Here is a 15,028-nt window from a genome sequence, read left to right on the forward strand (position 1 = left end):
ATGGCTTGAAACTAAAGATACTTTTAAGTTTGTACACTGCATCGTTGCTACCTGTATGTGGCGGAGTAATATATGGAGATCTTCAGTTACAGTGCATTACCGGCTGATAACGGCACACTTACAACGCCTTTTAGCCAATTACATCGCAGGGTTTGAAACTAACTGTGGTATAATTACATATAAACAATATAAAGACACACAAAACTAAATAGCTACGTGTGTGGGTATTGACTGCCCTGTGCCTAAATTTTAGAAAAAATAAATAAAATCCCAGTAAGGCATGAGTGCAGGCCTGTAATAAGACAAGACAACCAAACACTTGAGATGTACTGTGAGAACATGTTCCCATAGCAGCAGAAAGCAATGAGGGTAATTGGCCTGATGGCAGCCCGCCAAACCCAGGTATTGAGCCCACAACCTTGTTGCCGATGGATGGCCTGGTGCTCTAAACCCTGAGCCCCTACTGCCCACAACTGACAATTTAGAGTGTCCAATTTTTCTAGGCAATTTAGATTATACAGTTTATCTGATTTCCATGTTTTTGGACTGTGGGAAGAAACTGGAGTCCTCAGAGGAAACCCACACAGACACGAGCAAAAAAACATGGAAACTACACCCTGATAGGGATTAAACCCTCTTAAACTAAAAAAATACACTATTTATTAAAAATGGTCTTATTTTATGAGCATATTTATTGTAGCTGGTGATTTTTACTATAAAAAGTGTTCTATCTTTTAAAAAGCAAAATTTTCTGTAATAAAATTATTGTTGTTATGCCAAAATATATACATGCTTTCTTTTAACAGTGTGGCTGAACAGGCAGTTTTTGTAAAGTGTTTTACGTGAAGTATCACTTTTTAAATAAATTTTAAAATAACTTTTGTAGAAAAAAATATGTTGGCTGGTATTAACTTTATTTCTTTATTTTTTTCAGTCTTGCTATTGTATTCTTCCCCAACAGGGTGATTCTGGTCACGGTGCACAGAGCAGACATCTGCTTGCAAAAGTTTCCTGTTTTTTTGTTGGACAGCTTTAAAAAAATACGCTCAGATGTGGAGAAAGCAAGTCAAAACACCACTGTCAGAATCCTGATGGTTCTGGCCAGCCTAGCATGCAACAGATTGTTCATAGCCTGTTCGTACGTTTGTAGTTAAGACATTAGGGCAAGGTTGAGACTAGCATGAACCAAATCAAGGAATCACAGTCAAGGATCTTTTCTTAAAACTTTATGTTTTATATGTATTAATGTTCTACACAATAAAGATGCCAAAGACAGATATTAAGTATTTGCCAAACCAAACAAGAATTTGGGATACTTTTCACAGATTACTTAAAAGAACACTACACTTCCATTGTAAATTATTTTGTAACTTTTTAAGACAAGTAAGCTGGTAAGCTCCATTTAGATGTATACAGGTGTAAGAGCCTTGTAAAAACTCTATGTCTTTTTTCATTTTTAATGATTTTGTTTGCACTGCATTGACTGCAAGGGTTGTATTATGTTGAATTTTAGCCAAACTTTATCAAGAATCTGCTTGAACTTAACAAGCAAAAAACACACACCAATTCCTTTCCGTGCTCCTTCAGAAGCTCCACCCTTCACGTTTCCAAGTACAATTTTTTTTCGCAGTCTGAGCCACTTTGTTTTCACTTTAAACAAGGCAAGCGATGAGGGGGGAGGTAGCCAAGTACACAAAACGTACTCTTTTAAAATCAAACGAGCTCTGGATGTTAACATGTACAGATTTCTCTCCTGAAAACTGTTTAAGTGAGTAAAGCACTTCTTATTATTTACAGTAAGCTTAGATTCCTGAATGTCTACAGCACTAGGGCTGAAGCATTAGCATTAGCAGCTAACTGCTCCAGCAGTGCTAGCCGGGGTTAGGAGCAGGCTACAGGCTGATAATACTTCCCTCTGAACAGGGTAACAGCGGACACAATTAGCAGGTAATGCAAATGCTGGTCGAGCAGTGCTAGTCAGAGTTAGAAGCAAGCTACAGGCTGATAATACTCAACTTGGAATGGGGAAATAGCGGTTAGCGGCTAATGCTAATGCCACTCCAGCCCCAGTGCTGGAGACTTAAACTGAAACTCCTGTATAACACTGTACTTAGGCAGAGTGGCTTTACTGCTTCTTACAACCTAACTGGTAAAATTCATACATAAGGTGCACCGGGTTAAAAGGCACACTGATGATTTTTGGGAAAATTAAAGAATTTTAATACAGTAATCATAAATTAGTTATTCATTGAGATTAATAACTATGACTAAATTACAATGTTTTTGAGAATGTTGTAAATAATAATAAATTGAAATTAGTTAAAAAATGTTGTTCATGATTATTAGTGTCTTAACTACTGTCAAATAATAATTATTTAAGGTATTCTGTCAGAAGTAATGTTAATTAATGTATTCCTATTGTGAAATGTTACTGAAACAGTTACTGAATTATACACAAACTGTACTGGACTAAAATTGTATGCAGTAGCTGTGCCAGTTAGGTGCCAGCCTTTTAAAAGATGAGAATTATGATTTTGACATTTTAAGAGGTTTTTTAATTTAAATGTGAAATTATAGGTTTGTAAATATATATATTCAGAAACTATTTTAGATATAGGCTATATGGTTGGGGCCTGCTATCGCCTACACACAAAAATCACTACAACTTTTACAATGAGCTGTGAAGGTTCTCAATAAACATACAGTTCAGATACAGTATAGCCACAGGCAGTTTCACAGAGGTAAAAGCCGTGGATCAGAAAGGGTCTCTGGAAGCTGGATACAATAACTCTACATGTCTCTATTAAGGATGACATAATGGTTCAGAGGTTGCAGTTTGCCAACGTATTTCTCCTTCTCTGAAGAAAGTGAAAGTGAATTTTTAAATTGATGGAGTTTTAACAGAGTCTCTCAAACACCCTGTTTGGGGGAAACCACACATTCTGACCCTGCTTTTTTACCGGCTGTGAAAAGTGGTGCCTTTTCATCCGAGTCCAGTCTAATGTCCTGGACAGAGGGCCAATTCCTATGACTATAACTGTCATAGAGGTTTTAAAAGCGAGACTGTATACAGCCTCTCGGCGGAGAGGGTGCCAGCTACACATTACCCAGTTTCTGCTTTTGTGCTCAGGTTGAAAGAGAGAGAAACACATTCCATCGAAAAAGCCATTCAGAAACCTTTAAAGGCCACCAGATCACTTAGCGAATTGGACAGTTGCCCGATGAACTGCTTGACTAAAGAGAGAGGCTTTTAGCACTTCATAGAAGCCATTGTCTAAAATGGAGAGTGGAAAATCTATGGCTGGCAATGACTATCTTATAATTGAATCTTAGACCTAAGACAAGTAATACTAGACAAACTGTTCCAATTCTTTTTTTTTTTTTTTTTGGCCATTTAGTGAGATGAAATTGAATCTAATTGATCTAGTTCAGTGGTTCTCAATTTTTTTAGACCATGTACCCCCAATGACCAATCTAAAACCCCCAAGCACCACCTACAAGCCATTTCACTGAAACACATGTAGCTACCACACATTATTATTAAACACAGTAAGCTTGACCTGTTATCCACACATATACAGTTTCTGAATCAGTTTCTCTAAATTTCGCTATTTATAGTTATATGTTTGAGTAAAATGAACATTGTAGTTTTATTCTATAAACTACGGACAACATTTCTCCCAAATTCCAAACAAAAATATTGTCATTTAGAGCATTTAGTTGCAGAAAATGAGAAATGGCTGAAATAACAAAAAAGATGCAGAGCTTTCAGACCTCAAATAATGCGAATAAAACAAGTTCATATTCATAAAGTTTTAAGAGTTCAGAAATTAATATTTGCTGCAATAACCATAGTTTTTAATCCCAGTTTTTGTGCATCTTGGCATGTTCTTCTCCACCAGTCTTGCTGATTTTGGATAACTTTATGCCACTCCAAAATGCAAAATTTCAAGAAACAGATTGGTTTGATGGCTTGTAATCATCCATCTTCCTCTTGATTATATTCCATGGGTTTTCAATTTGGTAAAATCAAAGAAACTCATCATTTTTAAGTGATCTCTTATTTTTTTCCAGAGCGATACATCATAATAATTTTCGCCAAATGTTTTTCACCTGTGGTGTGGAGGTTGCCCTCTTTTGCAGTTGGTAAGTTAGTTTTATGGATAGTTGTTAGATTGATTATTGTTTTTGGTTAATACACTATTCTCACTGATAATTTTTGAATCAGGATTTAGACAGAGGAAAACAACAAGGGTGCTGATCAGTGAACTACCTGTTTACTACCTTCTTTAGCAAATAACTGTAATGCAGAAACTGCAGTGAACTGTTGGCGTCTGTTGGTTGATATAACATATCTGGTGGTTTTCCACAGGGTTTTACTTTAGGGTCAAATAAACAGATGTTAATAATTATAAAACTGTAGTTACGAGAGTGAACTTATATACAGGTTCTAACGGGTAAAGATATTTTTTTTCTGAAGTCATCTAGTGTACCACATTGGGATGCCCACAGTTTGAGGACTCCTGATCTAGTTAATTACTTATTCTGCGCTCAAGGAACTTGGAACTTTATTATAAATTGTTTTAGATTAGGTGTTTATGGGTTGGTACTTTTTTTATTCCCCCCTTATGTTGTTCTTAAACTCTTCAGCTTCAATGTAGTCATGAACGCAGCATGAACTCCTTAAAATAGCAGACTACTAACGGGTGGCCACTATTTGAGTTTGTGAACGGTGGCCTACTGAATCTCTTGACAGTGTGATAATGCAGGGTGCCAACATCACGCTTCTCCACCTGACAATTTAGGTCGAGTTAATTGGGTGTTGTTTCATTCTGTCGTGCACCAGAGGTGAGAGAGGACATCTCTGCCACAGGGCCACTCTGGAGACCTTTACCTGACCTGATTAGAACAAAACGTGAGCCATCATGTCTGTGAGTTCTGAATATCCTCAGCCATCCATCATGAGTTTTTCATTTCATTTCATTTTGTGCATGATCATCAGAAAAAAATAATTTTACCCTAAAATCAAATGTCAAAACCACTTCTGCTCATTTTAATGCACAATTACTATTTTAACTTTACTTTAACATGCAAAAAAAATCCATATTTAAAGTTATTTACTGTAAAAATGTTTTAATTTTCCTGTTAATAAACAACTCACTTTTTACAGTAAATATGTATTGAAAATTCTTTGAGGTAATTTGTACATTTTCTCAAGGCAAAAAAGATAATACAAACATCAGGATTTGATACTATAATTATATGAATAATGGATGCCATAAAAGCTCTAATAAGCATCTCTATTCCTTTTAGCTCACTTGAATGGATATTATAACAGATAACACCATACTGCACGGAAATTGAGAATTCTTTAAAATAAAAGTATCTATAAAATAATAATAAAGCTGTTTAATGTTAAGTTTAAATATGTGTTATTTGTAGAAGACTGAAGTATTAGCTCACGTTCTTGAAGCCACGGTAGAGGATCTGCAGCTCTTTGCGTGAGAAGCGTGTCTGAGCCTCCAGCTGCTCCAGGCCCTCGGGCCGGTGACGCACAGCCGACAGCTCCAGCTCATCCTCAACACTGTCTGTAGAAAACAAACATACAGAAAGTACAAGTCAGTCACAACTGTCCTGTCTGAGACTCCGGATCACTGGACAACAAATAAATAACAAGAACCTAATCAGAAAGTTTAACCTCTTGCCAAATACCTCCAAGTGGTGGATTTCTTTTTATATTTTTTTATATGTACTTAAACATATTAATTAATTTGTGTTTAAATAAATGTTAAACTATTTAGTGCTGTAAACTAAGGATGTCCCATCACATTTTTACCCCTGAATCTGTCAATACTTTGTCCCAATACGAAACGTTGGCAATGCAGTAAAAAAAAAGAACACATCCAAGTTGTCCATTAAGGTTATTTTTAAAACTCACAAAAAAGACATTTTTATTTACTTGATACAAACAAAAACTTTAAAATCACCAGTGCAAATATCAAATAGTGCACATATGTGTAAACCATGTGCCCTACTATATTTTAAGCTTCTATTAATGGATATTTAAATTTAAATAAAAGAATCAGTGTTCGATTGGCAAAATTTAATTATATCCATTTTGATTGGTTTAATCACTTAAATATAATATATAATCACTTATATATTGTATTAATCACCACAATATTAAAATCATGATTCATATTTTTAAATGCTGGTATTTCCCATTATTGTTGAGAGGAAGACAGTAATAATAGTGTAGTGTGGTGTAGTTAGGTCTGCCAAACTAGACTAGTTTTAGTGCTTTTTTAAAATGAGAATATTGTAATGTGCTGAAAATGAGGAAAACAAAGTGTGGATGAAGGAAGCTGATGCCTCAATAGGTAGTGAGCTTACTGGATTGGATCTGCCCTGATTTCCGATCACATGATTAGATCAGGGACATTCCTACAGCAAATTTTAAAGAAAACACACCTATGATTTATGGTGAAAATTCTTTCCTGAAATAGCACATACTTTATTGTAGTCTAACATAATATTTAATGATATATGGTATTTGATTTTATTGATCTTTTTTTTTGTCTTTTGAATAGTATATCGTTGCTGTCCACACTGAAAAAAGTGTGCCAACCATGTCATTGATTTAAAGTGTATTTTTATGTTGGTCTAATGAAAAATTATGATTTCTGGTTCAAACTTGTTTTTCTCAGTTTGCCTGAAAGCAAAACCAGTCCCTATTAAACAACTTAAAATAAATAATTAAACTCAAATAATATTCTTACTTCATTTCAGAGGTAATGACCCCATCAGATCACTCCTCCTGGAGTTTTTCTGTCAGTCAGTCTTACATTCTTCCCATTGGTTCCCGTCACCATTGTTACACGTAAAGGGCGTGGCCTCCCTCACCATCATTGTGATCTTAGCTACAGAGGGAAGTTTTATATAATGGCGGAATGCCTGCATGCAGTGTTGTAGGCTGTAAGAGCAAGTACACTGTAAAAAGTGAAGCATGGAGCTGTTCATTCAAGCTAATAAATATGATTGAACACATAGTACAATTATTGACTTTATTGTGAAACTCAACCTTTTTGAATTTTGATGTGTCAATTTTGATTCAGACTAAATTAATTACAATTCTGAAGGAAATAAACCAAATGTTTTGGTTCCACTGAAATCATACTCGAAGAAAAGAGATAAGGATGTAATATTTTTAATTTGAATCGAACATGAATTGCGCATGCGCACTGTGGAGCACGGGAGAAGTTGTAGAGAAGTGCTTCAGAGCACTGAGGGAGAGAGGGAGAAAGTGCCTGAACGCGCTCGCGAGATAGCAACGCATGCTTATGGTATTGTGGCGTCGGGACTGGAGGGGGGGCAGAAGGAATTATGGGAGCTCACCCTGTTGGGGGAAGTGGGTGTTTTTCTGCGTGTTTATGTTACTGTTTATCCCAGAGTTTCATGTCATGTTTTATTATCACTGTTCTAGTATTATTCATGTAGTTATCAGTTATGTGGTTGTTTTGTCTAAGTGCCTCACCCTTTGTGTGTTTTCTGTGTGTGGGAGTGGGGTTAGCTGCGTTGGAGCTGTAGTTAGTTTCACTTTCAAAAGTGGGATCCCATGTAAATCCAGCTCTTAATGTCCTCCTCAGAGCAAAATAAAAAGAGCAAGAGAGCACTGAAACGAATCTCGCTGGTTATCCGTCCTCTTCCACGCCACAGTAACTTTTGGAACTTCTGAATATCCTGCCATGTTTTTTTTTTAAGTTCGGTTCAATTTAAATGTATTAGTTTGGTTCCAAAACTGAAATGTAAAGAATTTAACTTGGATCAAGGTGAATAATTAATATTGGGTCGAGTGAAGTAATATGGTTTATGTCAAAATAAAATAATCAGGTTGTAACAATTGACTTTATTTAGATTGAGTGAAGTCAAATAGTTTAGATGCAACAAATGGACATCAATTTTTTTAATTTGAGCAGGGCTACACTTGTACTTGAATTTAATAATAAATATTGGTTTTCTCTAAATTAAAAAAGTAAGTTGTAACAAAGTAAAATAGCAATATTTGGCCCTTGGAGTAAAGGATCTTTTTAATTTGTTGGGAAGTATTTTTTTTCTTTGGTTAAAAATATTTTTTTAATTGAATTTGAATTAAAATATGAAATTTCAACCGAATTATAAATATAATTTGAGAAAAATTAATAAATTTAGCTGTAACAAATTAGAGTAATTTTTTTAAGTTGGTCCAAAGTATCATTTTTTTCAGTGCAATAAAAAAAACACTTCTCCAAAATAGCAACTTTACAGGAGAGAGAAAAAACTTTGTAAACTTTCAATGGAAGTCAATGTAAAAAGAGTTTATTCCAGGTCACTTTGAAGACTTTCTATTGGTCCGTTCATCAAGGAATTTTGGCACAGTGTAAGAGACAGTTTGTCTGTTTTAATTATGTAGTAAACTAAAAATCAACAAAAATGGAGATAAGTGTTTTTCATAGGACAGCGACGATATGTGCATAAACCATCACAATCCACAAGCCACCATCACAATCATAATAATTGAGTAAATACATATAAACATACACAAAAACAATACAAATGACAGGCAAGCTCAAAATACAGTTCAGGCTAAGATTAATAATGCTTCAATGATGTAAAATTCAAGTATTCAAAATATTTCAAAGCTCACAGTCCTGCGACAATGGAAATGAAACAACTTATCTATATTTTATTTAATAAGCTTCACTATATGCCACATACAGATACATTTCCATTTGCATAAATGAACAAACATTCTAAAAGTTTAAAAACTACGAGACGCATACTAATACTATGGATTTATATTATTTTAATTAAGATTAAAGATGTTGAGTATGTGTGTAAACAGACAGGACGTGTGTGTTGAGCAGAGCTGCTCGTGGCCACTGGGCATGAAAGCACAGTGATGGGTATAAACAGGACGGCGTCCTTTTTGTTCAATGTTCCAAATACAGACTCTCCTTCAGATCTGCTATCTCTTGCCATCTCCACATCCCATTAGACACCTGATAAAAGCTCAGATGTGCTCAGTGCAAAGAGCCAGCACCCTTCAGCTCCTGTTAGAGCTAATAATCCAGGGCTTTGGGTGTCTGCTGGGGCACTGAACTGTAGTAAACATCTCCAAGCTACTCTGTCATAGTTGCTGCTCTGTACAGCAGAATAACTGAGATGATCTTATGAGAGGAATTATAAAAAAGTTGTTCCAGTGCTAAAATCTGATTGGTCAAGGCATTTAAAATACTTAATGTAGGTATTTACACATAATAACTGCACTAATGTTGCAGCAATTTTCTTTGACAACCATAAAATCTGCATCACAAAAAGGAACTGGCCAAAAGTGCTCAGTCAAAAGTTTGGACACATCTTAAATTTAGAGTTTTTTTTATTATCTTAAAGTAATCCAAACAAAAAATGTGTTAAACAAATCAGAATTTGTTTCATATATCAGATTCTGCAAAATCCATTTCTCACTCAGCTCTATGAGGTAGAGTCACATGCATTTGCATTCAGTTAACAGCTGTGCTGAACTTCTCAAGAGTTAATTACATAGATTTCTTGCTTGTTAATGTGTTTGAGAGCATCAGTTGTAAAGGTGTGAAGAGGTAGAGTTGGTATACAGTTAATAGTGAGAACTACTCAACTAAGTAAAGAAAAAATATAGTTTAAGAAATGAAGGTCAGTCAATTAAAAAAAAATAGTGAACTTTTCAAGTGCAGTCACAAAGGCCATCAAAAACATTATGATGAAACTGGCTCTCATCAGGACCGCCCCAGGAAAGGAGGAAACGATCAGGATAAGATCATCAGAATTACCAGCCTTAGAAACTGCCAGTTAACAACACCCCAGATAAGAGCATCTAAATGCTTCATAGAGTATTGTTGTTGTTAGTTTGTTTAACATGTTTAACACTTTTAAGTTTACTTTGACACTGAATGTGAAGGTGTGTCCAAACTTTTGACTGGAGCTGTATATGACTGAGCTAAAGAAATGTGTTCATACTAAATGGATCACATCTAAATTCTAAACAAAAAAGGATCATTATTTTATTGTTTCAGAAATGATTAGATTAAATTACAGCCATTAAAAAACAGTATATTGATTAAAATAAAATTAAATACAGGCTGTCTTGATATGAAAATTTGGGCGCTCCTGCCTTAAAATGCAAGCTGTTGTCAGACTGGCATATTAGCATATGCTAATCTGCTACTCACGTTTTTTCTCAGTGGTATAACTCAGGAAAAACTCAGCCCATGTGCACGGCGTTCCATGTGTTAACAATTAGCTATCCTTAGGGTGTAATAAAAGTCACAGGTAATAACTGTGTGTAACACAGGTTAATTAAGAATAAAATACTTGTAAAAGTAAGAACATTTGAAAAAACACTTTACAGTGTTTACTATAAACTGAACTGACGAAACTGAAACTGAGCCCAAGACTCTGTGTCAATATAGTTTAAAAGAATAGTGAAACAAAGCGAATTCCTGCTTCTGTTGACAGAAAACCAATAAGCAATACAATGTGGTGTAGAGCTGTATGTAGCAAGACGCCAGAGCACGACAAGAGATTGATCTAAACACAACTGATTTAATCAGACTGACTGTGTCTGAATAAATGTGATGAAATAGAACTCTTCTGAACGCACAGTTTTGTGTTTTGTTTTTGGTTTCTTTCTGGTTTGTCTTACTAATACAGATTAATTCACACAACCACTGATTTTAATAATTATGTGTTGTGTGTTTTTTAACAAACTGAATTGTATAAAACTTTAACCACGACTTTTGGGATGAGTTTGAGAAGAAATAGGGTAATCACTAACACTCTTGACACTGAATGCAATCACATATGCATGTAATTTTGTACAGTACTATTGTACAGTAAGTGTATATTGTGTGATAATCATATAAAAAATATTCCAATGAAGTTTTAAACATTGTTTATTTTGTGCAGGATTGGAAAACTCTGAACTTCATCAAACATTTCTAAATGTAATTTAAACTAAACCAAACTTAAAGCTGCCATAAAGAACATATCTTTATATTATCATAAAAAAACACACTATTTGGACGTTTCATAGACATCCTGGCTATCATAGGTATGAATTTATAGGTATATAAATAAAATGTGAAAAACGTCTTTCAAAATATATACTACATCAGCTTAAATTAAATTAAATAAGATATCTGGTGTAAAATTAACTTGTGGTGTAGTGATACATGACAATGAGTATGAACTTTTTTGTCAAATAGCCTACCTCTGTTTACCCCAAACATTCCAAAATACAGCATTTAAGCTGATGCTCCCAACAGGCTTACATTGCTCGCGATGCAAATGCAAATAAATTAATATTATAAAGCAACAGCTGAAATTCATGCATTTCCACAGAATTAATTTTGCAATCTGTTCCGCTGTTCGTTTGTGCTCGTCAGTCAAATTATCTTGACTTAATTTCAGTAAGCCAGGTTAGTGCTAGTAAATGTTGCTCAACAGCGCTACACTGAGGAACCCTGAGTGCTCCAGTAAGCCAGAGCGATATAAGCTAGCGGTCCATCCTACGCAGTGAAAGAGTGGTTAGCGGGTAATGCTAAGGCTACTCCAGCTGTGCTAGCCGAGGTTAGCAGCAGGCTACAGGTGGATAATACTCACCTCTGAACTAGCGCTTAGCAGCTAATGCTAATACTACTGGAGAACTTAACTGAAACTCTTGTATAACGCTGTAATTCAGCGGAGTGACTGGTAAAATTCATACGTAAGGCACACTGGATTATAAGGTGCACTAAAGATTTTTTTGGAAAAAAGGATTTTAATAGCTCCTTATAGTGCGAAAAATACAGTATTTTGAGCTTGTTAATGGTGTAAAAAAATTATTTCTTTGCATGAGCAATGTTATGCTCCTATCATTAGCACTGTAACCCTGTTGGAAGCATCAGATAAAAGCATTGTATTTCAGAATGCTGGAGGGAAAAGGCTGTACATGTTATTATGTTTCACTACACCCCAAAAACATTTCACAACAGATTTCTTCTTTAATTTATACTGAAGAAAGTAACATTAAATCTTAAGCAACCCAGCAGCTGTGCTGTAATATATTCTAAACATTCAAACTCAAATTGGTGTCGAGTACTTAGAAACGCATTAGAGTTGCATAAAACCGTCTTCAAATTGTATAGAAGTCCTGGAGTCCAGTCTGATCTAATACAGAGGGTCACTGTGTATTGAGGTGCTTACTGTAACTCCTGATGTGTCGAAAAGTAATGGCTCATATGTGACCTCATGAAGTATCTCATCATACCTTGTGCAGACAGCAAGACCAGACCAATCAGACGGCTTTATCCTATTTACCAGGAATCCCAGTCCAAGAGAGCTACCACCCTGAGAGTTCAGCTCCACCCTACCCAGAGCTCTGTTATTCAAATGAAACCTAAAGTGGGGTACAAGCTTTTACATTTCTGAATCAAAATGGGATGCACCACCAAAACTGTTTTCAGGCCCAAATAAGAAGCTGCATCCACAGATAATGTAGCTCTACTGATGCTCGTGTTGTTATTTCATGCATTATGTAGTTCTGTATATGCATATACAGTACCAGCCAATGGTTGGACACACATTCTCATTCAATATTGTTTTTTCCTACATTTTAAATTAATACTAAAGTCATAAAGACTATGAAGGAACACATGAATCATGTAAGAATCATGTAGTAACTTAAAAGTGTTAAACAAACCAAAATACTCTCTCTAGCATTTAGGAGGCTCTGAACTGAGATGCTGTTAATTTGTGATTTCTGAGGCTGATAACTCTGATAAACTTATTCTGTGGAACAGAGGGGTCTCTTTCCTGGCCAGCCCTGATGAGAGCCAGTTTAATCATATTGATTTTGATGGTCTTCGCGACTGCACTTGTGGATACTATCTTGTTCTTGAAACATTACTCAAATTCAGCTATTCACTGTATACCACCAACTCTACCTCTTTACAACTTTACAACTAATGCTCTCAAACACATTAAGAGAAAAAGGCAAGAACTCTTGACAAATTCAGCACAGCTGTTAACTGAAAGCCTAAATTTCAGGTGACTCTACCCTATAAACTAAACTGACCAAGATGTGCAAATCTAAATAAATGCACGTTTTTTTCTTTGAATAACTTTAGTATTAATCTACAGTACAAAAACATGTAAAATATAAAAAAATATAAAAATATATAAAAAAAATATAAAAAGTTGTGTCCAACTTCTGACAGGTACTATATGTTAGAAAAAAAAAACACAAATCTGAAATCCGTGTGGAAAAAAGAATGTAAGAAAAAAACAGTTGAAATTTAGGTTCACAGGGCCTTATTAAAGCTACATTCAGCTAAAATGTACTATTCCACTCTATACACAGCCATGTCCTACAGTCAGCACACCTAGTGATGTTAGGAACTTATTACTTGATAAGATCAGTGAAATGCGATAAGGCCAAGTCTTCAAACTGAATAATATCCCTTCGTTGCCAAGTCCACCGATACCCAGCCTGTTTAAAAACACAGCCACAGCTGAGAGTGCAGGAGAGGAAATCAGCAGTCTGAGGAGATAAGATCCCAGCCCAAACTGTATAATATTAACTGAAGAGCTGGTGCAGCAGGTACAGCGTGTGCAGACATATCCTGGGCCTTCTATCAGTGCAAAAACATGGAGAGAGTAAGAGAGAGAGGATCAGAACAGGGAGAGATAGATGGAAATGAGGCTGTGGAGAGATACGGAGGGAGACTCATAAAGGGGCTTGGCATCAGAACGGCGCGATGAGAGGAGAAGTGTGCTTTCGTGTGTTTCCAGGGAGAACTTGCTTTGGATACTGGCAGACGGCTTTTTGGCAGTGGAGCACAGGAAGAGCTTCCGGAGACGTGCGCTGACTCCCCGCCTGTTGCCGTTCTGAGGGCAGGCGTAACCTAGGAGATACAGTATGAGCATCACCACGGATACTGGCGTCCAGCCGGACATGAGGTTGAAAGCATGCACAACAGGTGGATCCGGAGCACGGGCGGCTGGAGATGCAATGAGAAGACTGGAAGTGCTTTTGGTTAATAATGGGTGGATGAGCGCTTCGGGAGCAGAGGGAATGGGACATTAGTTGGGACGCAAAAGAAGATGTGAGCTAGATGTGAAATAGACATTGAGACCTTTTTTTTGTCTTTCTAAGCATTTGTAAAAGTGCTACAAAGGGTTATATGAGAGACATCATAAAGAACTATTTTATAAAAGAGAGTGTGAATATTAGTGGAAGAACCTTTTATAGGTTTGTAAAAGTAAATATAAGTGTATTTAAAAATATACATTTTTTTTAAGTGTAAAGGTGTAAAGCAGAGCAGATCAAGAAAGACAGGTAAAGGTAACATTAGATATTAGCAAAAGGTAACATTAGATATTAGCAAAGAGCAAATTGTAAGATGGGGCTGTGGCTAAAGTGTTTCACAGAGCCACAAGATGGAAGTTTAGCTTTACTGACTATATTTGAGAGTCAGTTTATTGTTCTTAATGTTTTGGAATGGGGCCAGGTCAAAGTTCCAAACTTAATCCATTAGATAATGTTGTGGATGGACCTGAAATGAGCGATTAATGTAAGGTAGCTCACCATCACCCCAGAATTAAAGCGGTTCTATATGGAAGAAGACTAAAATTCCTTAAAGCCGGTGTGCAGGACTGATCAACAGTTACTGGAAACATTACAGTTACAGTTATTGCTGTAAAGAGGAGTCACACCTGATACTGAAAAAAAAAAAAAACTAATATTTTTATACCTTTGCCATTTACAAATTTGTAATATTGGATCATTTTCCTCAATAAATAAATTACCAAGTATAATATTGTTGTATTATTTGTTTAAATTGGTTTTCTTTATCTACTTTTAGGATTTCAGGATTTTTTTGAAAAATCTGATCTAACGTTTTAGTTCATATTTATGCAGAACAGGAAAAAATTCTAAAGGATTCACAAAAAAATAAGAGACCACTTAAAAAGG

The 15,028-nt window shown here is 35.6% G+C and overlaps 1 protein-coding gene across 4 annotated transcripts in view; it reads right to left on the reverse strand.

The window, feature by feature from the left end:
* The window catches only part of kcnip4a (potassium voltage-gated channel interacting protein 4a), a 261,287-nt gene that overhangs the window by 19,129 nt on the left and 227,130 nt on the right, over positions 1–15,028 (reverse strand). For all 4 annotated transcript variants that reach the window (XM_049482709.1, XM_049482710.1, XM_049482711.1 and 1 more), the window contains exon 2: positions 5,464–5,588. In XM_049482709.1, the coding sequence (XP_049338666.1) occupies positions 5,464–5,588 (125 nt within the window). The remainder of the gene's footprint in view (positions 1–5,463; positions 5,589–15,028) is intronic.

The sequence above is a fragment of the Astyanax mexicanus genome, chromosome 8 (assembly GCF_023375975.1).
Source record: "Astyanax mexicanus isolate ESR-SI-001 chromosome 8, AstMex3_surface, whole genome shotgun sequence".
Classification (NCBI taxonomy): Eukaryota; Metazoa; Chordata; class Actinopteri; order Characiformes; family Acestrorhamphidae; genus Astyanax; species Astyanax mexicanus.